Source organism: Rattus norvegicus, chromosome 9 (genome assembly GCF_021556685.1).
Source record: "Rattus norvegicus strain SHRSP/BbbUtx chromosome 9, alternate assembly SHRSP_T2T, whole genome shotgun sequence".
NCBI classification, from domain to species: domain Eukaryota; kingdom Metazoa; phylum Chordata; class Mammalia; order Rodentia; family Muridae; genus Rattus; species Rattus norvegicus.
The window spans coordinates 57,580,487-57,604,304 of record NC_141542.1 but is presented as its reverse complement, the minus strand read 5'-3'; the positions used below and the strand labels follow the sequence as shown (position 1 = coordinate 57,604,304).

The 23,818-nt window shown below is 44.4% G+C and overlaps 1 protein-coding gene across 7 annotated transcripts in view; it reads right to left on the bottom strand.

The window, feature by feature from the left end:
• Positions 1–4,506: 4,506 nt before the first annotated feature.
• The window catches only part of Il1r2 (interleukin 1 receptor type 2), a 40,359-nt gene continuing 21,047 nt past the window's right edge, over positions 4,507–23,818 (bottom strand). For 4 of the 7 annotated variants that reach the window (NM_053953.2, XM_087564478.1, XM_087564479.1 and 1 more), the window contains 6 exon segments: positions 4,507–4,693; positions 7,494–7,636; positions 9,352–9,487; positions 11,717–11,779; positions 14,621–14,795; positions 17,322–17,502. In NM_053953.2, coding sequence (NP_446405.1) covers positions 4,509–4,693; positions 7,494–7,636; positions 9,352–9,487; positions 11,717–11,779; positions 14,621–14,795; positions 17,322–17,502 — 883 coding nt within the window. In that variant the 3' untranslated portion in view covers positions 4,507–4,508. 7 annotated transcript variants of the gene reach the window in all.

Genomic DNA, 23,818 nt, shown 5'->3' with positions numbered 1-23,818 from the left:
CATTTGTGCCCAGTGTTGGCAGAAAGTCAGAACAAGGGCAAAGGCCAGTTCAAGTTTGGGGTGGGAGAAGTTTGCCCATTCTGCAGACATGCTATAAATGTCTGTGGTGTGGCAAGGTACCACGCCCAGTGCTGGAGATGTGCCCTTAAGTAACTTGAGACCCTTGCAGTAACTCTCTCTCTCTCTCTCTCTCCCTTGATCACTTAAGAGCCCCTCTGAGTTCTGTGGGCATTTGAAATCTGCCAGGCATCAAATCTACCTTTCAGTGCACCAGACACTTTCGGTGACCTTTGTTGACACCTGCTGCCATCTATCCCTTCTTGCCAAGATGGCATCTTCTTGCACAGGACTTAGTCCTTTTCTGTCAGCAGCATGTGAAAGTATAAAGTCCCCACATGGTTTGCCTTCATAGAGAAGTAGGGAAATGCCACTTTACAGCGGTTAAGAGAGTCAGCCCGAGACAGATGGGATCAGCCACATAAAGAAATCATTTGTATTTCATTTGAACTCAAGTGCATGAGTATGTGTGGGTCGTGATCTTCCACACACCGCACAAACCTTTCATGGGTCCCTGGGTGGCCTGGTTTGTAATTTGCTCATCTGATAACAGGTTAAGCAATAACAGTCAACTATCCAATGTGAGAATGAGGACTGTGGATCTGACACTTGCTGTTTTTCCACCAGTGTCCTGGACTGGATGTCTGACATGACCATTCTTCGCAAATACATGTCTTTGTATCTAGGAGTAAATGCATGACCAACCCATACTGTAATCGCAGACATGTGTCTCTGCATGTGTGTGCATGTATACCAACAGAGAAAGAGAAAGGATAGAGAGAACGCAGTTGTCCAATGTCATGGTTCCCACTCTCCCTAGAAGGGCAGCATGCCAAGAGTAAATGCTTCCGGATTTCACTCATTAATATACTTCTAAGACTCGATGATACTGTTCTGTGCTATTTATTACAATGACTTCTTCATTCTCCCATCGTGTATGCCCAATACCATGCTCAGTATTACAAAGATCACAAAGCTAGCACAAGAGGCCACTGTTTGAACTTGAGCCCAGATAGCTCTTTCAATTCCTTATTTCCAACTTTCATCTCTGCCTAGATGCAGTTTAATAGCATTGTAACCAAGGCAGTCAAGCATGGAAAACAGCTTCGTCACCCGGGGTTCCACTTGGCTAGGCCTACGCCCACATCTGACTCCAAACAATGCTCTCAGACACCCCTCAGCAACCTAGGACCCCAACCTGAATCAAGCTGAGTGCACACTGACTCTGAACAATGCAATGTTCTCTCCCTTCTCATGATGACCATCAAACTTAGATTCTATCCAGTCATGCTCTGCTTATGTCTAGGAATGGAGGTAGAGGGCCAACCCTGTCTAGGTTGCTTTCTTGATTCATTCCATAACAATGCAAAACCATGTCCCTAAGTGAACTCCCAGGAGGGATTCTATGTGTATCATCTTATGCATATGCATAATTGGGTGTGCATATGATTATAATCAGATACATTATGGAAAGGGGCACATCAAGAAAAATGATTATGCAACATAATCAGCCAATCAAAACAGAGACTCCCTCTAACTATGCCCTAACCAAACGTCTCCTTCATTTGAATCTCATTCCAGAAAACACTGGAAATTTTGTCAGGCCTTTGAACGTCTCACCCATAAATTATTGTTGCCCATCTTGACATGGTGCTAACCTGTGCTACAAGTCTGCTTTGAATAAAGTTTCCTGGCTACTTTTGTGAGTCTATGAGTAGACTTAGTTCTTTAACTAAGAGGCCAAGAAACCGGAACCGGTCCAGATTCTGACCATAAGTAACAGAATTCTAAGGCGAGTACAAAACACTGTATAACTTTCCATCAGCCTTTTCTTTGTCTCACAATAGGGGCAACCATGACTGATAACTGATGCATATTTTTAAATCTAAATTGTATCTCTGGAACCATTTTCCTTTCCAAAGGATTGCCTAAGGTAGGTTGCAAGGGACAACATAACAGCACCTCCTTGATCTTGCTTAGTTAATCCTGTTGGTGTCTGGGAAGCTGAAGAACCACTCATCTATGGGCACTCACCATTATTTATGGCGAAACGAAATCACAGTGGCTCTAGATCACCGTCACAACATCACTGAGCAGAAAACGAGATACTTGGTCCTTGGGAACATGTTCAAGTTGAGCCCAGGACCCCTCCGGCTTGATTGTTGACTTTTCTCCTATTATCAAACTGCTAAAGGAACTATGGGATATCAGAGTCCAGGCTTCCAAAGACCCTTGATCTTTCTCATTAACATCGGACTCAGTGTGAGCACGTAGGTAACTCCAAGTTAGTTTGCATTTGATGATCACTGAAACACCCATTTTGCCTTTGCCTTCTACCCAAGTTCTCACATTGAAAGGGGTGTGGGTGCTATTAAACTATGTCTTCCTAACATCCCTATGTTGAGATTGTAACTCTCAACACAATGGCATTGAGAGGTGGGGGCCACTGGAAGAAGATCGTTCCATAGGGTAGCTCTCTGCAAGTTAGGAAGCAACAGCAATCATGATCTCGAACTCTGACCTTCCAGAACTGTAAGAAATGAGCACCCATTGTTTAAGCCTTCCCCTATTTATGGTAACTTGTTAGAGTAGCTGTTCTGGTTAGGTTTTCTCAACTTGACACAAGCCAGAGTTATTTGGGAAAAAGAACCTCTACTGAAAAGTGCCTCCATCAGAACGGCCTGCAGGCAAATTGTCTTCATTAATCATTGATGTGGAAGGACCCAACACACTGTGGGCGGCACCATCCTTAGGTGGGTGGTCCTTGGAGGTATAAGAAAACTAGCTAAATGTGAGCCCAATGTGCAGACCAATAAACAACATTCTTCCACGGTCCCTGCCTCATCTGAGTTACACCGGCTTCCCAGTTGATGTACCTAAAGCCTGCACACTGAATCAACTCTTTCTCTCCCAAGTTACTTTTGGCCATTGAGTTTTTTCACAGAGAACAAACCAAGTAACAAAGCACAGTAAGGCTGCTGCCTCTAAGCTAAGTATGTATATAAATTTAAGCCACTCCGTTGTTAGTGAGGAAAATGGTGATTTTTTTTAAACTAGCTATGTTTCGTTGTTCCTTTGTGTTTTTACATTTTTTTGAGGATTTCATACATGAGTACTAGTCTTATATCTTTCTTTACCACATCCTCTCCCTCATTCAATTCCATCCATACCCCAAACTCCCTCTTAAATCCATGATCTAAATTTCATTATCATCATATGTGTGTGCATATAATAGCTGAGTCCATTTAGTGTTGCATGTGTGTGTGCGTGCGCATGCACGCATGTGTGTGCATGCATGTGTGTATGTATGTATCTATATATGCGCATGCATGTGTGTGTGTATATAGGCATGCACATGTGGGTATGAATATGTGTGCATGTGTGTGCATGCGTGTGCATGCATGTGTTTGAATATGTGTGCTAGTGTGTGCATGTGTGTACATGCATGCGTGTGTACATTCATGTGTGTGTGTGTGTGTGTGTTTTCAGAGCTGACCACTTGGAATTGAGTAAGCTAGCTGGGGGCTCGCCCCTGCAGAAGATTGATCCTCTCTCCCTCCACAGCCATTAATTAGCAGTAGACCTTTATCTAGGGATAGGGATTTGTGAAATCTCCCAAATCAACTGGTGTTGTCACAGTTAGGGTCTTGTGTAGAAGACCATATTGTTGATATATTGAATGTGCAATTCCCTGTCATGTATAGAAGATGCTGTCTTGAAGCAGATGTCCAGGGCTTCTGTCTCTTTGACCTTTCCGACCCCTCTGAGATGGTCCTGGAGCCGTAGGTAGAGGAGTTGTGTCGTAGGTGCACCAGTTGGGGATGGACACCTGATAGGAATTGTCCTCTGCAGTTTTGACCAGTTAAGGATTCTTACAGTGGTTGCCATATGCTACAAAAAGACGATGGCTAATTTTTGAATCACTAATCCCCAATGATTCTTCTGGTTCACTATTTCTTAATCACCTTTCCAGAATCAAAATGAAAACCGCCCTTTCTATAGGCACGTGATGTTGTAACCATCTTGGTACCTCCAGTGTCTCCCATCGGCCTAACTATACAGACAATTATATACATTAGCACACTTTAATTGAAAGGGTTGTGAACATTTAAAGTACCCTGGAGGTTAGCAGTCTTACTCAAGATTAATGGTGCCTTGTTTTAGCAGTTGTTTGGGAGAGGTGAGGAGGGACGTCACTGTACTAAGGATCAGACCCAGAGGACACCTGCTCCATGAGAGGCTGTTCTTGTTCTCATACAGGGATCCCAAGGGGCGAGGCTATTCACACTTCCCTGCACATTTACTCCCAGCACTGATTTCTCAGAGATGAGTGGAACATAGGATTCCAGCTTCTGCTACAAACAAGGAGCTTTGGTAAACAACACAGCAAAAACACAGAACCTCTAAACGCCACAGCCACCCCCATAAAAAACCACATCGTCCGCCTTGTATTATTTCATTTCCTTTATTTGGTTTGGGCTGGAAGGGAAGTCCTGGTTGTCAGTCGGTAGCTTGGTCAGCCCATACGTCTTTCCAGCCTGGCGTTTACACCTTCTGCGAATCCATATCGCCCCCACAACCAAGATGATCAGAGACAGAGGTGCCAGCGCGATGCCCCAGGAGAACGTGGAAGAAACTGTAGAGGGAAGAGAGGGCGTGAGAAGGAGCATCTCTCGCTGCGGAACAGGGCAGCACAGGTTGACAGGGAAGCAAACCGTCAGAGTTTGATCTCTTTAATAAACGTGCACTGATTTCTGGAAAGCTTGTGCTAAGCCATTTGAGGATGACACCTGGGACGTCGGAGAGCAAGCAAGGCTGGGGAAATCTGATTAAAGTGTAAAGTAAGGCACAGAGACCATAGGGCTGTACCAGCTGTGGGCAGTGCAGGTGAGAGCCGCCTGCCTTAGTCTCCCCCAGCTGTCGGTGACGAGCCAGGGACAGCCTGAGTCTTGGCAGGTGTTATGAGGATAGAATAGCAAACAGAGACAAAGAAGAGAGACTCCAGGTTAAGGACCTTGGATGCCAAGGTTATTTCTTGGATCCAGCTACTGTATTGATTCCTAGGCATCTCTGTTTTGGGAATACAAGAAGAGATTATGAATACAATATTAAAAGTGAATATGAGAACAGTGCTATTAGATATCATGTTGATGAGACCAGAATTCCACTTAAAAAAAAAATAGGATCTGGTCGTGTAGTTCAAGAGGACCTCAAACTCTTGATTCCCCCTTGCTTCAAGTCAAGGACTAGGTATGTAAAATTTCACATTTGTTAGAGGAGTAATCATACCCTTCTGTGTGTGTGCATGCTCATGTGTATGTATGTAGTATGTATGTATGTATGTATGTATGTATGTATGTATGTATGGTATGTGTGTGGGTATAAGTATGTGGGCATATATGGGAGTAGATGCGGATGTGGGGGAGACTGTGGGCCTTGGAGGCAGGTGTATGTGGATATGTGTGGAGTGGAGGGGTGTGTGTGTGTGTGTGTGTGTGTGTGTGTGTGTGTGTGTGTGTGTTTCTGTGTTTGTGTCTGTGTAGGTCTCTGTGTATCTCCGTGTGTGTCTGTGGAAGAGCAATATATGAAACTGTAATTTTCCTCAGAAATAAGTGGCACTTACCCCTTGATCCTAATGTGCCTTGGGAAGCAGCCATAGCTTCCCCAGGGACACACCCACCTAGCCAGGGCCTGGTGATCCAACATGTAAGGCAGTGCCATGCAGGCCCACATAAAGCCCATGTTCCTTTGTTAATCTGATCCCTGGATGAAGAAGCTGCTTTCTGTGGGACTCTGACTTCTGAACCTCACCAGGACCCTCCTAGCTTGATGGCACTGAGGTGTACTGAGACATCTGCCCAGACACATAAGCTCTGGTGGTTAAACTTCAGTCTGAAAGGAGCTGGCGCAATTATAGTCTGGTGATACTCAGGAGAACTTGTGTGGAGGTCCCTGGATGAGGCAAGAGATGTGCCTGTGGTCTAGTAGAGGCTTGGGTAGGTGAGTGCTGGGAGGGTACAGAGCTGAAATGGATGTGCCTATAGCGGCCTCCCTGGATGTGCAAACTGTGATGGACCAAAGGCTCCAGAGCTGCATTCCGATTCCTCTCCAGGGTTATCGTGGCCTGTAAGTTACTGTATCCATGCCCCATCAATGGAAACTATAGCAACTGCACCTCAGGTTCCTATTCAACATTTAAACAATAAGATTTAATCGTTGGGTACTTTTTCTTTTTGAAATGTCCTTGTACACTGTACTTGTTTCCTGCTATTTGATGGCTTGGACCTTACAGCTGCCTGCTGTCCTGCAATCCTGGTCCATACAAATCAGGACAGAGATTTTCAACTTCATGTTCAAGATAAGGAATGATCCACCACGTTCTAGACCATATGAGATCCTCGAACCCTGGTGCCCCAAGGTAGAGCCCGAGGAAGACACAGGGCATTCTGTTCATTGCAGATTTTTACATTGGCTAAAAGTTATCCCAACTTAGTTTTTATATTTTTATATGAGTATAATTTCCCAATGCCAAATGTCCACCCTACTAACAATTCCTTCTAAAGCAGAGGTTGGTGGGGTAGGGAAGTGGTTCAGTAGATAAGTATTTACCTGCAGAAGCTTGGGGACCAGACTGCAGGTCTCCTGCACCTATGTAAGGTGGATGTGACAGCCTGCTTGTAAGCCCAGCACCCAGGAGACAGAAACGGGGAACCCTGGAACTGACTGTAGCTAGACTGATAGTGAGCTCTGGGTTAGAGTGTGTGACCCTGCCTAAGTAAATAAACTGTGGAGTGATTGAGGAAGACTCCATCACTGGCTTTACATATATATACACATACAGAGAGAGAGAGCCAGAGACAGACAGACAGACAGACAGAAGTGAGAGAAGGGGGCTCACTGAACATGCACTCATATGAACATATGTGCACATATACCACATTCACGTGCCAAAAAGAAGAGGAGGAGGAAAGGAGGAGAAGAGGAGGAGGAGGTGGGGCTGGGGAAATATCTCGGTCCCTGCAGTGTGTGCTGTACAACACGAGGGCCTCGGTTTGAGTTCCCAGCAGCCACATAAAAGCCAGGTGCACACATTTATAACCTGAACTCTGGAGTGGAGATGGGCAGGTCCCTGAGCCTATTGCTGGCCAGTCTAGCCAATTCTCTATATTCAGTGGGAAACTCTGTCTCAAAAAAGATATGTAGAAGACATCCAACATCCATTTATTGTCCCTACACTCATGCGCACACACACATACACACACATGAACATGTATGTACAACATACATGTGAACATACATGTACAATACACACACACAATTTGAGGTTTGCTTTCAACGCCCTACAAGGAGACGTCTAAACAATGCATGCTTCCACCCAGCATCCAGAAAGCATTCAATACATTTGTTTTCCTTTCAGCGTCCCCCAGATAGCATACCTTCTTTGACTGTGGTATGGAGTGACTGAAAACTCCGTGGATTCGTGGCAACACATTTAAAATCTGTATTCAGATCCTCCTTTGTGACTGGATCAAAAATCAGCGACACTTCCACGTAGTTCTCATCATTCTCTGAGTACTGGCTGGGTGAGAAGACATGCGATTGAGCATGAGTACATATGTAGAGTATGATGTACATATGTAGAGCATAATGTAAGCATGTAGAGCATGGTGTACATATGTAGAATATGATGTACATATGCAAAGTATAATGTATGTATAAAGAACATGATGTATGTATAAAGAACATGATGTATGTATAAAGAACATGATGTATGTATAAAGAACATGATGTATGTATGCAGAACATGATGTATGTATCTAAAGTAGACTTGTCCTTTACAGGCCAACTAGGCAGACATTCTCAAATTAGACAAATCTATTGTATTTAAACTGACCACAACTTCTGTAGTGTTCTGAGAACTTGCCACCATGTTTGATGCTCATCTGAGAGACTCTCTAGCCTGTCCCAGGAGAAGCACATGTCCTTGATGCTGCCGTCCTTTGTAGCAAGACATCTGTTGCAATCAAAGCACATACTCTCCTCTTGGTTTAGTTGGAAAACTTCATTTGGGGGGTGGTCAAAAATACCTTCAACAATCAAGTAGGAAGGGAAAACTCTAGTTTGGGGAATTTGGCTTTCTCACCAGTTGGTGAGGCAGAGGGAGTTTCCAGGACCCCAGCCCTCCAGGGTGTCCTTGCTAATGGGGAAACACAACATGTACAGGCCAGAGGCATTGGACAGCCCAGGGAAGGTCCCAGTCAGGGTGGCTCCCATGTGTAACGTAAGCAGAAGCCAAAGAGGTCACATGACTACCCATTCACGTGAGTAAAGGCATCTCAGAACGTGTTCACTAGGATGACCAAGCAAGCAGTCTGAGTCCACTAACACTGGACACTCATGGCGGCTAAGTCATTGGCAACAGACAGCGGAAGCCCATCGTATGCCACCGTGCATCGTTCTCAAACAGTAATTGTACCCACAAAAGAATGTTGACTTTCCCCCAAAGGGAAAAGAGGGACAAGCACAGGTCCAGTCAAAGTAACAAGACTACAACTTAAAATTCAGGCTAATTCAAAGTAACAAGAATACAATTTAAAAAGAACTGGAAATTTTGAACTCTGTGTCCTTCCCTTTCAGCTTTCAGAGTGTAAAAAGTCTACACAATCATCTCTCCCTGTCTCTCTCTGTCTCTGTCTTTCCCTCTGTCTGTCTCTGTTTTTCGGTCTGTCTGTCTGTCTGTCTCTCTGTGTGTCTCTCCCTCTGTCTCTCTCTGTCTCTCTTTCTCTCTCTCTCTGTCTCTCTCTCTCTTCCCCTCCTTTAAGATACGTCAGACCATGTGTCTAGTACAAATACCGTGTCGACCCTATAATGTTTATGAGGCTTGTGAAGATCTTTGAGTAATGAGCGTAACAAAGTGGAAAATGGAATGAACCAGCTCAATTTTAGACATGCAAAAAGTTATCAACATTTGAAATGTAAATAAATAAAATAACCAATAAAATAAAATAAATGTCAAAGAAAAAATGTTTCAAGAGTCAACTAGTAAACTGCCACTCATGTAAGTATAGAGAATACTTGGTTCTTAAAGACAGTGTTGAGCAAAATTTAATTTTTAAAGTTCTAAATACCTAACAATTCATAATTTTATTAAAAGTTACTTTTACCACAATATATTATATAATGTATTAATATTATATATTATATACACATATTATATTTTATATACCATAAATATATATATATGTCATATGAACATGAATGTAACATTGTCGCAGAGGACCCTCACCCACTTACTGGTGTAGCCCCTCAGTCACACGGCCTCTTGGGTAGGCCACTGAGATAAACGTGCTGTTAGCCATCCACCACACGATGGTGTTGGAAGATGTACCAGTTCCCAGGAACACTTTGCACGGGACTATCAGTCTTGACCCTGGGTATAGCAAGACACAACACATCAACCATTAGAACCCAGCAGGGAAAGGGGTCACCTTACCTCACAACCCTCAGGAAACTCTCAGCACAAGGTCTTGCTTGTCTTCTCAAATGCCCCTACCCCATAAGTCAACCCCTTCCTTAGGGGGAAATTTAGTTTCCTCAAATAATTCTGCTCCAGTAAAGCTTTAGCTCTTATTGATCAAATGTCTCCGGCACCATCCACTGGTCTATGCAGCAGCAAAAGTCCCTAAGCACATAGACCTGAATGGCTTCACCAAGGCCACTGTGTTCCTACAGAGCATTCAATATTCAAGACCTATTTCCTTCTACAACAGATGCTACCTACAAAAAATTCCCATCATGTGTGACTCTTTCCTCTGGCCATTGCTGCTCTCAGCTTGACATTTTCCCAATGGAATGCTTCATTCCAGGAGGGCCTAGGTTTGGAATTAACCCTTTGAAAACCAGTGGCATAGTCTAAGGAGAGTACTTTCCCCACGGTTATGCACTTCGACGGTGCCAATCCCTTGCCTCCATCATAGGAAATTATTTTTCTTTCTGAGTCACCAAAGAGGAGACAGTGAAAAAGAAGATTCACTTCTTACTCCTGAAGACACAGCGTCTACAGTTTGCCTGTCAGGTACGGCTGGCCCAATGTCACACTCCAAAAGCATCAGCTCCTCTCCACCACTTCTTGTCCCTTTAATGCTCCCCACCAGCTATAGCTGCTCATTACGTCTAGGTCATGCCTAGAGTACAGAAAGCCTGACCCCGTGCCCAGAGCTGGGATAAAACAAAACAAACAGGCAAGAAGCTGTCATGTAACTGCACCATGCACTGCAGTGCCTTCGAAGCAACAGATGGGACTGGGCTCCACTTAGCTGGAGAGCACTGAGACCCAGCAAACTGGGAACCAGGACCAACCATTGTCTCCACTACTCTGGCTTTCGAGAAGACAAAGAACCAAGAGGACCACAACCAATTCGAACCCCTGCACAGGAGCCCCTACCTCTATGGCCACCAGGTAAACTTTAATGTTTAAACCCAACCCTAAATAGAACTAATAATAATGTTTTGTTTTAAAAACAGACTCTGGGACAGATGGTGTGGGGGCAGGGGTCTGGAGAGGTGGCTCAGCAGTTAAGAGCACTGCCTGCTCTTCCAGAGGTCCTGAGTTCAACTCCCAGCAACCCCATGGTGGCTCACAACCACCTGTAGTGGGATCCGATGCCCTCTTCTTCTGTGTCTGCAGAGAGTCATGGTATACTCATATATAATAAATAAATGAATAAATAAATAAATAAATAAATAAATCTTTTAAACTAGAAAAAAGACTCCGAAGCCAGAGCTTGATGAATGGGCATCAGAACACTATAAAGCCTGTATTGTTAAAAACAAGCACATGGAGGGGTAGGTACATGCCAGGTTCCCAGGCACGCTAACCAGAATCTGCAGCCCAATGTGATTCTAACTTTTGAGTTTCTAAAGTGTGCTATGTCCCGATTACTCCTTTTCCTGTGGTAAATAGTAAAAATAAAACCTTCGTTGAGAGTCGGTGTGGACACAGGGCTGGCTCACACAGGGCAGAGTATCTACTTGCTCAATAATTTTGGGCAGCCCTTCCCTACCCTGAACTTCCAAAAGCATCTATACAGTTCACTCAAGTGCCTTTACTGCCCACCCACTGTGCACCATCCAACAAGTTTGTTGGCCAGGACATCCTGCATCAGCAGGGGTTGAAAACGGAAACCGCCTTTCATCATACCGTTGATGAATATACCAGCTACTCTAATAACAGGAAACTGTCTGCAGTCACGGCTGGCTCTGTTTGACAAGAGTCTCAAGGGGTTCTGAGCAGCTGCTAAATATTGAGAACATAAATTACGTTGAATGTACTAAAGATGCCACCTCTGTGGACCCCTTCCAACAGTTAATAGCTATTACCAAATTATTTGCCCCATTGCCTTTAGGTTTTTGTGGGTATGACTTCCAGAAAATGAAGTATCGTTGCTCTCAAATAATGGCAATACGCCAGACAATACTTGGCAAAGACAAAGGTCCCTACAGTGGTCATGTCAGCCCCCACATATCGTGGTTTGCGGGCTCCACTCCGTCACTGTGCACCCAAAGCCATAAAGTGGTCAGCCGACGCAGGTCCCCAAAGCCCTGATAATTTCAGTCACCGCCATGGGCACGTGGGTAAAACAATTCTTGAGGTCCTTACCCAAAGATGCTGGTATTGTCTCCAGGGGAGAAATGATCACAGGGATGGGTTCTGTGGTTATTCCTGAGAAGGTTGAAAGGAAAAGAGATTGCATTAGGCGGGAAGCCTTGGTTTCCAGTAGAGATGCAGATTTCCTTCTTTAGCTAATTAAGTGGCCCTTCCCTGTGCGAGCAGACATTGTGAGAATCAGCCTTTGTCTGGCAAAGGAAATGGGCTCCCCATGAAAGTGAGCATCTTAAGCCAATGCTTTCCCGGCAGAGACATTACTGGAAGAGGCCACAGTTACACATTCCTCTGGCAGATGGTCTTTGTTATCTGCTCGCTGATGAACAATTAGCTACTCCTCCCCCAGGCTTCCTGAATGCATACTGATGATAGCCACTGGATGGGTTTTGCCTAAAGGTTTTGCCCTCCCTCAAGACTAGCCATTTCTTCAAGAGCAGGCATGGGGGTTGGAAAATGGGTTAGAAAGTCGTCTGTGTATAAGGCTAATCCCACACTGGGTACTAAATTCAGTGACATACCTTGGTCACTGATATCTTATTAACTAAGGTGGTAAACTCTTTTCCGAGGCTGGAGTGGACCTCCGAGGGATTCGAACAACCTGGAGGAAACTGGGCACCTGAAGTGGAGCAAAAGGGCCATCTGGAGAGATGGGAGTGGAGGGCTGGGAGCCATCCCTCCACTGGCCTCACGGTTCTCGGTTTTGCTTACTAAAGAGCGCTTAAATTACCATATGACATAAGCACCAGATGAGAGGACAGTGTAGCTTAAGGAACAGGTGGCTTCTCCACTGTGAAAGTGGCATCGCTGCCTCTAACAAGGCTGGGACAATCAAGGGAGAAAGATCAGCATCACAAATAGGACAACGCAGTGGTTCTCCAACTCCAGGGTGTGCCTGTATGGCCTTAAGGGTGAAGGGCTTGGGAAATATAGATTATAGCACTTCAAGCTCCCAAGATCCTGTTTATCAGATGTATGTAGGACCTTAGATTCTCCTGTGTGGGTGCTACTCAGAGTCTGGGGGCGGGGAAGAGGGGGCAGTACACTCAAACTTCGCACGCATGTGAGAAGCACTCAGATTCTCCCTGTGTGAGCATCACTTGGATTGTGTGTGTGAGGAGTACTCAGGTAACTCTGCTGCGTCTGGTTCAGGACCCCCCATTCTTATATCTTGTGCGCAACTCATCAAATTTTATTTGATTTATTGATTGATTTTTTTTTACTTACTTTATCTCCTGCTCACTGACCCCTCCCCCAAGTCATAATCCCTCCCACAATCCCTCCCTTTCACCCCTCTCCTTCTCCTCTGAGCGAGTGGGCACCCCATCCCGGGTATCCCCCAACCCTGGGGCTTCAAGTCTCTGCAAAGCTAGGTGCTTCCTCTCACACTGAAGCCAGACAAGGCAGCCCATTTAAGATCCACGGTGTGGCCCCAGTTTCAGAACTCGGTACAATACGCGGGTCTGCCGCCCCCTAGCGTTTCTGTGCAGTGTCACACAGACAAGTAGTGAGGCCCGCTCTCAGGCACCACCCCGAACTGAGCAAGAAGATGTCTTGTTCTCTTCTCACAGGACAGGATAACAAGTATACCCCAGAGGCTTCAATTCAGGCAGGATAATGACACAAATGAGCCTCTGGGGCTCACATATTTTATTCTACTCTCCTTTCACCTCGCTTCCTCTCTGGCATGTAAGAGCTGAGGGGTAGACATTAAACGACTGTTCAATGCTAGCCAGCCCTGTCTATCACGTTCTTTTCAAGTATAATCCGTCAGGTTTTCAAAATCTGAATTACTCTAAAACCTCACTTGTTCAGCAGCAATATAATGCTGTGCATGGAAAATTCCATACCATAAAACTCTGTTTTGATGCACAGAATTAATTAAAATACTGTGATAGTCGACCTGGTGGCATTCATGAGTGACTACAGCATGGAAAAGCTACAATAGGTTCTCTGATTAGAAGCCAGCTCATAGCCACTGGACCACATAGACGTTCTAAGTATAGCCAAAAACCCTGTCTCCAAAAATTAATTAATTAAATATTACATCAAACGGTTTTTGGGTTTTGTGTAATATATGAATAAAATATATGAAGCCTAAACTGATTTCAAGTTTAAACTTATGCCTATCCCCAAGATCTTACTATGCTGGTGAAAATATACGAATTCTTGAAAAAAAAATCCAGATTTTGAAGGTTTCTGTTAAGCTCTCAAGCAGGTAGTGGTCAGCCTGTACACAGGGCATCTGGATACAGCTTCAATGACCAACAGCCAGGGCACTCTGCACAGGCTATGCCAATGCTCAGCGCTCTGGTCGAAACCCCAGAAAAACAGTGGTTCTCACCCTTCCTGAAGCTGCCACCCTTTAATGCAGTTACTCAGGTTGTTATTTTATGTCAGCCACAAAGTTAGTGAGTTGCTACTTTATAACTATAATTTGCTACTGTTAAGAATTGTATTGGAAAGACCTGACACCTAGGATAGGTGACATCCTTCCCCCACCAAAAGGGGTCATGACCTACAAGTTGAGAACCACTGCAGTAAGCTCTCCCTGCTTCTGGCAAGAGCGTCCTGACCAGCTCGCGGTGCTCAAACCTTCCATTTCCCGGGACCCCTTGGTGTTGCTCCCTCTAGTGGTGAGTTTTAGCCTTGCACCCTTCAAATGCCTACTTTAATCCCTTTCCTGCCCAAGAATTCTCCTTCTCTTAGAACTTCCTGCTGTATATTTCTTAAAGTATCTTGTCCGTGTTTTAGTAACATTTAGAATGGTTGGCATACATTTTGTTTTTCTTCTTTTTCCTTCATGCCAAAGACGTTCGAGGGTTTCTAGGTGGTCCTGAATTTTCTACCATGTTGCTTCTAGAACCAGGCAAGTCAGGTACCTCAGTGTTGAGTATTTACCTTTGACCCGGAGTTCAATATTCCTAGTGATGTTGTATTCCTTGCCCTCGTAGGTAAATGTCATAACACATCTGTAATAGCCTGCATCTCCCATGGATGTGTTGGATATCAATAGGCGTGTGGGGTCTCCTGCACTCAGAAATTTCTTATTGCCTTTATCCAAGAGGATGGAGCCCTTGGGGAGAAATGTATCTTAAAGTTACATTATAGAATAACATCGAGTGTAGTATCATCGTTATGAATCCATGTGGAATCTACAACCCAAGAATTTCCCTGGCATGTTCTTAACTTTGCCCGTTTTAACTATGTTGCTAGAGAAAGTTTTTTCCCTTGGGGACAGATTCTTGTCATGTGGCCCATACTGGCTGGCCTTAAATTCTTGATTCTCCTACCTGAGCCTCCTGGCTACTGGGATGACATGGGTGTACCCCCATACCCCATTTAGAAAAAGGGATACATTGTTTAAAGATTGAGTTATTTCAAACCATTTCAGCACAAATATACTTAAGGTCTACCTGCCTTCTACAGGCTCTGAGCAACATCAAGGAAACTCTCTATTAAACAGCCAGGAAGACGTGAAAAACTAGGGCTGGAAGAGATCACGTTGGGGGAAATTCTCTTAAAATTATTTCAATTTTAGGATTTACTACAAGAGAGAAAATTTTGTAAGTAGATAAATAGGAGAAATGGGGTCCACAGAGTCCTGGGGGGTTCTTGGCAAAGCACAGCCCTCGGGAGCAAGGCCTCCAGGAAAATGGAAGAAGTAGGCTGGGTGAAAACATTCTGAACGTTCTGTAGCCTCGAGTGTATTGCTCTCTAAACCAGGAAAATCCTGTGCATGGTATTATGTCCCTGAAATCTCTGCACTTGGGAAGCTGAGACAGGAGGATTACAAGTTTGAGGCCAGACTGAGCTACATAGAGAAACCCTGCCAAAGGTAGGGGGAGGGGTGATGAGGAAGAAAAGAAAAGGAGGGAGGGGTGGGAAAGAGGGAGGGGTGGGAAGAAAGGAAGGGGTAGAAAGGAGGAAAGGGTGAGAAGAAGGGAGGGAAGGGGCGGAAAGGAGAGAGGGGGTGGGGGGACGGGGGCACATAAAATGTGATCAGAGCTCAAGGCTTTCAGTAATGAAATACAACCCAGAGTGATGTCATAATCTTACACTGGGTGGGACCCAGACAAAACTGAGACTGCTGTGACCCTTCCTCAAAATATACTTGATTAAACGGGGAGATCTCACAGCTCCTAGCCTGAGTAGACAAATAGGAACACGGGGCACAATATCACAATTGTTCTATAAACTTAGACTTTGGGTCAGCTTCTTCTGCCCATCATCTGGAAAGGGAAGAAACGAGCAGTCCCTACCTCTGAGGTTAGAACAAGGAGAGCGTAGTAGGTGCTCAACGTTCAGCAGGATTATGGAGGGAATGACTATAGTAAACATCGCGTGCCAGCCTCGTTTACTAAATGTGGTACAGAGGCAAACATGGGGCCAGGTGTAATTGCAGGTAAGGAGAATTGCTAATTTCCCTGCTTACAGCAGAAACAGTTTCAAGTCAGGAGGCAAACGCACCAGACCAAAAAACAAGGAAGGTTTCTAAGCCAGATACATTGTTTCCAGATCTATGGTTCATCCCTGCAGGGCACTCCCTGCATTTGTCCTCTGCCTGCTCTTTCTAAACCAAGAGAAGGCTCTCTCTCTCCTACTCGCTCCACTCCTCTCTCTCTCTCTCCAGCTCACCAGGCTTATCTACAGGCACAATCCACTTTCAGAAAAGCATTTGAAAGTTTCCGGTACCACATCGCTATGACTTATATAATAAACGCATGTGCTTGTATGTGTGCATCTTGATGTAATACCAGTCAGCTGATTAACCTGTTGATTAAAGGACAAATTCTTATCAATGACTAAAGGGATACCAGACCTCTCAGCATCTTTCTATGTCTGTATCAGAGGTTGGCAAGTCCTTTCAGATAAGAGCCAGACAGGACACGTTTTATGGTCCTCAGCCCTCGTAGCCTGCGTGGTATCTGTCACAACTATACAGTGGTACAGACACCGACAATCCGTAAACAGAAGCCCTAATACAAATGTGTTTACGGACATTGAAGTCTGAGCCTTAGTCAATAGCCTCAGGTGCTGAAGTATTCTTTTCAGTTTTTTTTTTTCAAGCATTAAAAACCTGAAAATTCTCCATACTTGATGAGTTACACAGAGACAGGTAGACAGCTCTATATGAATTTGCAGCCTGTGCTGGAAACACTGTCTCCTAAAGAAACAATGACCTCATAAAGAAACCATAAAATCCTTGCTACTTTATAAAGAAGACAAAGGAGAAACTGTAACTGTATTTACTCCTGCGGCCCAAAAGTTGTCTTGTGCTTTTTTAAAAAAAAAAGATATTTTTAACATGGATATAAAATTTTTGTAGAAAATGGACAGGGTTGTTTGGGGATTTTGTTCTAGGCAAGTGACACTCAAAAGCTACCTAGCAGTTATGGACTCTGAAGTCATTTCGTAGTCTTCCTACATGAACCTTATCCAAACCACAGAAGTACCAATATACAATACTAATCATTGCCATTTTAATTAATATTATATGTCTGAATATGCAATTCTCTGTGTCTTCATGATGGTCTTCAATCAGATGTGTTCTACAACCATCGAGATGTAGGTTAGTGGCATACACGTTTCGAAGCATTACCTTATACCACTGTATCTTTCCATCAGTTCTGCTGGAGATGAACTCTTTCAGGTCAGGGCACACAAGTAACCCGGTGGAGGAGAGAGCTGAGATTTGCAAGTAGGAGACGAGAGGGAAAGAGGCTTCGGTATTCTTAAAGACCTTGAGTTCCAGAGACATTTGTTCACAGTGGGACGCGTTTCTAATTTGTTAAGAAAAAAGAAAGCGGCAATGAGTGGAAAGATAGAAATACAAAACCAAATGAAAGTAAGAACATATTCCCACCCCCATCATGCCCAGCCTGCACTGCCTTGTTGGGTATGGTTCACCTCCTGTTCCTTTTAACTTCTCGAGATACCAAAGTATCACATCTGACTGCTCCCTACGAGCTGTGTGCCTGTGCTTCTCATGAAGAAACCCTGCACCACTGCTGAAGCGTCATTGCCATGCCCAGGGCACTGAGCTTCCCCCCCAAGAATGCTTCACCAACTGATCTCTAGTTTCAGACAACAGCTGAGAGCTTTGTATTTGGACTCAAAAAAAAAAAAATCGAACCAAACTACATAGGAGGGGGTTGGAGGAAACAACTGATTTGGAAAGATGTTTCGGTTGTTTGTCAAAACACCCATGATTCTAGGACTAAGATGTTATCAAGCGTTCAAGGAAGACTTGAACATACCAAATGTTGTCCTTAGAACTGAGACTAGGCCAGAGCAGTGTGTGTGTGTGTGTGTGTGTGTGTGTGTGTGTGTGTGTGTGTGTGTATGTGTGTGTATGTGTGTGTGTATGTGTGTATGTGTGTGTGTATGTGTGTGTATGTGTGTGTATGTGTGTGTGTATGTGTGTATGTGTGTGTGTATGTGTGTGTATGTGTGTGTGTGTATGTGTGTGTATGTGTGTGTATGTGTGTACGTGTGTGTGTATGTGTGTATGTGTGTGTATGTGTGTGTATGTGTGTGTGTATGTGTGTGTGTGTATGTGTGTGTGTGTGTGTGTGTGTTGCTGGGAATGTGAGGGAAAATGGATGAAGGAATAGAAGATATTAATAAAACCAAATGTCTAAAATAGAAAACCAAGGAGCTGACAGGTAGACCCTGTGCTCAGCCTGGATGAGGCTCTGCATTTAACTGAGGCATCCAAAAGATAAAAAATGAAAATGAAACAAAATAATATAGAAAAATATATATTTTATCAGCTAAGACCCTCAGATGGGTAGCTGCCTAAGATAAATAACATACCATGTGAGATCATGAGAATCAATTGCAAATATGATGTAAAAGTTACTTCTAAAAAAAGCCTAATAATATATACATCCAAAGATGTGGACCTCATGAGCTGCCTGGCAGGGTACACCCCCTGATGTATTAATGGCATGGCTCTAATGGAATGTCTTAGGGTTTTCCTGCTGTGAACAGACACCATGACCAAGGCAAGTCTTATAAGGACAACATTTAATTGGGGCTGGCTTAAGGGTTCAGAGGTTCAGTCCAGTATCATCAAGGCGGGAGCATGGCAGCATCCAGGCAGGCATGGTGCAGGAGGAGCTGAGTTCTACATCTTCATCTGAAGGCTGCTAGTGGAAGATTTGACTTCCAGGCAGCAAGGGTGAGGGTCTTAATCCCACGCCCCCAGTGACACACCCCCTCCAACAAGGTCACACCTACTCTAACAAGGCCACACCTTCTAATAGTGCCACTCCCCGTGCCAAGCATATACAAACCATCATATGGAGGTAACCAACTGTTCTCTGGGTGGGTCAGAGGCTTCCTCCATAGGAAGAAACCCATGCTTGATTCTGTAAACCTGTTCTCCAAGGCTAGAGAGGTCACAGGTCCTAAGCCAAACCTTCTTGCTATTGTTCTGTTAAAGGGACATGGTGTCCAACTGCCTTCTAAATTAAATATTTGTCTTTATACTCATCAATGAAAACTCCTCTCAGCCTTCACCGGAGAAGCCTCTGTTTTCAGTGGATGGCAATAGAGAGACTCAATGGCAGTAAAAACATAAAGAATAAATGACTCTGGACTGCTTGGCCCCACGTGGGACATTCATATCAACCCACTCAGAGACTCGGGGAGCATTACAAAGGAGGAGGCAGAGAGAATGTAAGACCCAGCGGTTGGGGGAAATGCTGTGAAATAGCATCTTCTGGACACGGCATGGTTGCTGTATTCATGAATTCAGAGCAGCTCTGGTTACCTATATGGGTGATTACATAATGCACAGGGAGGATCATCTGAGGCTCACTCCTCACTGAGGTGAGCCACTCACTCTACGCAGTTACTGGGTACCAGGGCAGGAGGCTGCCATCTTCTCCAGCTGTGTGGTCCCTAAGTTCCCACACGCTAGTAAATAACAACCCACTCCTGCAAGCAACCGTGATTAAACACGATGTGTCCTGTACACGAAAAGACACCAGAGTTGGAAGAGGATTTGAGGGAAGAGAGGGGTTTCAATGGAAAAAGAAGACAGTGATGGGAAATGAAAATAACCAAAATCCGGTAAACGAGTGTATGAAATGATCAAATAAACGAATGATCCCATTACAGAGATACAAGTGAGAAATCCGAAGAGTTCTTTCAGTAGCTACTCACAGCGAACTGATCTCCTGTCTAGCAATAGACATACAAGGTGCTGCTGATTCTGCTAGTGTTTTCAACTAAAGTAAATTAAGTACAGAAGGAAGTAACCTAAGTCTCTGTAGCTAGTAAGAGACAAATATCAAAGGCTCTTAGAAATCTCATAAACTCGGAGAAGTTTCTAGAAACCAGGCCTGCCAGACATACCGAGAACCCCAAGCTTGTTCACATTATTGATCTGGTAATTCCCCTGGGACAAAACATTGAGACCCGGGGACTGTTTGTTCTGGCAGCATTATCTTGACTACTCTGAGTGACAGAAAGGCCATGTGACTTCCCAACAGCAAGAGCAAGAACAGGGTAGGGCAGTCTCGTGTCCTGGAACTGTGACTGCCAAAGTATGCCTTAGCAGTTGCTGCAGATTCCCACCCTAGTTGAAGCCTAGCATTACACAGTTGAAAAAGAAGGCAAACATTCCCCCAGGAAAGGACACTTGAACACCCTGAGGTTTTCAGTATCCCCCTCAATCTCAGAGCTCCCTCTTTTCCCCAACAAGAACAAGGGCATCAGTTTTAATTCTTAATCTAGCAGAAAAACTGACTCCATGGCCAGTGTGCCTCTACTCACCGCTCCCTAACATCATCATTCCTCCTGGAAGAGCCCTGTAGGGTCTCCGTGCTCATATGGGTCATAGACCATGACTCTCTCACACAAAGACGTCCCCATGCTGTGGTTAGTCCACCTCACCCTCCCAACGAACTTCTCATCAGGAAAGAAAACTGAAACTTGAGTATCAGGAGGCACAGGGGAGAGGCTAAGATTTTCATTTTGTCATTCCAATTCCAAGATGGAGGTCTCATCTCGGTGGTTGTTTGCTTGTTTGACCTTCTACAGTACTTCTAAGTTTCCCTGGTAGTTTTCCAACTTTCAGAGAAAGTTGGAAAAGCTGGGAGGAGAGCAACTTCATACCTGCCGCAAGTCAGATGTTCCTGTTTCCCTGATACAGGAAAGATCACTTGCTTCCTTCCCCAGCAAGAACAGCATCTTTTAACCATTGAGCCATCTTTCCAGTGCATACACACTTCTTTTCTTTCTTTCTTTTAAAGATTGATTTATTGACTACTCTGAGTGATAGAAAGGTCATGTGACTTCCCAATAGTAAGAGCACAAGCAGGACAGGTCAATCTTGTGTCCTGGAACGTGTGAGTACACTGCAGCTGTCTTCAGACACACCAGAAGAGGGCATCGGATCCCATGACAGATGGTTGTGAGCCACCATGTGGTTGGCTGGGATTTGAACTCAGGACCTCTGGAAGAGCAGTCAGTGCTCTTAACCACTGAGCCATCTCCAACCCTGTATGCACGTTTCTCATACCTACCTAGGACTGGAGCTGATAGTGTCTGAACTTCCTCCATTCCTGCTAAGAATATCACCCTGCCTGGCTCTTCTAAGTGACCATATCCTGGGCAATTTCCCCATAAACGAGTTAATGAAATCTATCTGGACTCTAAAGCCAGCAATGGGTGGATCGAGCAGTGGTCTGGGGCAGGGCAGCCATCTGGAGGGGGATGGCTGTTCTCCAGGCAGGCCAAGGGTGTGTCCTAACCCTTTTAGAAGAACCACACGAGAAACTAAGATCATAAGAATTTAAGATCTTCAATATGAAGCCAACAACTTTACCCTTCCAGGAGCAGCAGGACATGTCCACACTGAAGAGAGAACAATCTTTTCAACAAACAGTGTTGAGAAAGCAAGAAGGTCCAGGCCAAAACAGACCTCCCTGGCTTCAGACCGTATGCAAAATCTAGCTCAAAGTATGTCAGCCCTGAAACATAGGAGTTAGATGCTTAAGTTCATAGGAAGAAAATGAAGGGGAAAGCTTCATTACTTTGAAATAATCTGATTCCCTCAACCTAGAAGAAAACAAGCACTAGAAGAAAAGAAAGACATAATATAGAATTCACTAAAATGTAAATGTGTTCATGCAGAGGACACTGCTGACAGAGTATCTAGGCAAGCCACGGAGAAAGATAAAGTATCTGCAAGTCATACAGCTAACTAGAAGACATCCCAAAATCCTGCAGTAAGCAACACAGTTCTCCAAACCAGCAAGGTCTGGAGAAGCCATTTCTCCAAGAAGTAGACACAAGGGACTAAGAAAGACATGGAAATTTGAGACACCAGAAATGACAACCAAGACACGGGGCACCACGTCACACACTTTAGAATGGCACTGTAATAATTAAATAAGCAACCAGCATTGACCAATCTGGAGAGCAGCAGAACCCTTGTGGGGACGGAAGTCAATGCCGCTGCAGTGGAAAATGGAATGGCAGTTCACAAGTAAAAGGAAATCGGGCATAAATTGACAGTGATCCAGAAACACGAGCAGAAGCTTATGTGTTACTCATAATGGCATTCCTGAAAATGGCCACAAAGCAGGACAAGCTTGCAGATCGCAGAAGGACAAATGGACAAACAGGAATGTGGGATGTTTGCACCATAAGATAGCAACAGTCAGCCTTGTAAAGGGAAGGGAGTTCCAACGTGGGCTGTAACACTTGCATGAATCACCTACAAGAAGCAAATTCACAGAGACAGAAGGTAGAACACTGGTTGCCAGGGGCGGCAGCGGGGAACGATGGACAGCTGTAGTTTAATGAGGACCAAGCTTTGGTTCCTGAAGAAGAGGAAGTTCTGAAGGTAGAAGGTCGTGGTGCCAGCGCCACCATGTGGAAGTGCTTAGCTTGCTTGAGCAGTTCACTTAAAAACGGTCAACACGGTAGGATCTATGTTATATGTATGTTACAACAATTTGTTTTTAAAAGCAGTAGAACATAGAATAGGAAGTTGCATGGGGCAGCATGAATACCAGGACTAAACATAACATAGAAAGGAAAGAGGCTATGTCAGCTTGCAGCTTACAGTCCTTCATGACGCCATGACGTCAGCTTACAGGTTTGTTTTACATGGCTTGTTCACAACCCAGGACCTCCTGACCAGGGATGACATCACCCACAGCGGGTGTGGTGGTTTAAATAAGAATGGCCCCCAGAGGCTCACATATTTGATGCTTGGTACAACTTTGAAAAAGATTAGGAGGTGTGGCCTTGTTGGAGTAGGTGTGGCCTTGTTGGAGTGGGTGTGGTCTTGTTGGGTCAGGTGTCACTGGCGGGAAGATTTGGGGGTCTCAAAAGCCTAAGCCAGGTTCAGTGTCTCTGTCTTCCTGTTACCTGTGGATCCCAATGTAGAACTCTCAGCTAATTATCCAGCACCACGTCTGCCTGCATGCCCTGCCCACCATGGTGATAATGGACTAAACCTCTGACTCTGTAAGTAAGCCCCAACCAAATGCTTCCTTTCATAAGAAGTGACATGGTCATGGTGTCTCTCCCACAACAATAAAACAGTAAGACACTGGGCTAGACCCTTCTACATAGATCTACATAAATCATTAACCAGAAAAATGTTTCATGCATTTGCCTATAAGTCAGTCTAATGGAGACAATTACTCAATTGAGATTCCTTCTTCCAAGGTGAAATTAGCTTATGTCAAGTTGACAGAAATATATATATATATATATATATATAGTGTATGTATATACATATATGTGTATGTAAATATCCATACACATATATATATATATACATACATACACACACACACACACACACACACACACATATATTTCTAACCAGCACAGGAGTTTTGCAGGTACACAAAGGAGGAGAACATAGTGTGAGCGGCCATTCACGTATTTTTTTTTTTTTGGTTCTTTTTTTCGGAGCTGGGGACCGAACCCAGGGCCTTGCGCTTCCTAGGCAAGCGCTCTACCACTGAGCTAAATCCCCAACCCCCATTCATGTACTTTGAAAGTACAATTGTCACTGAAAACCTTAGAGTCCATTCTGCCTGCAGCCACATTGTCCCGGTCCTA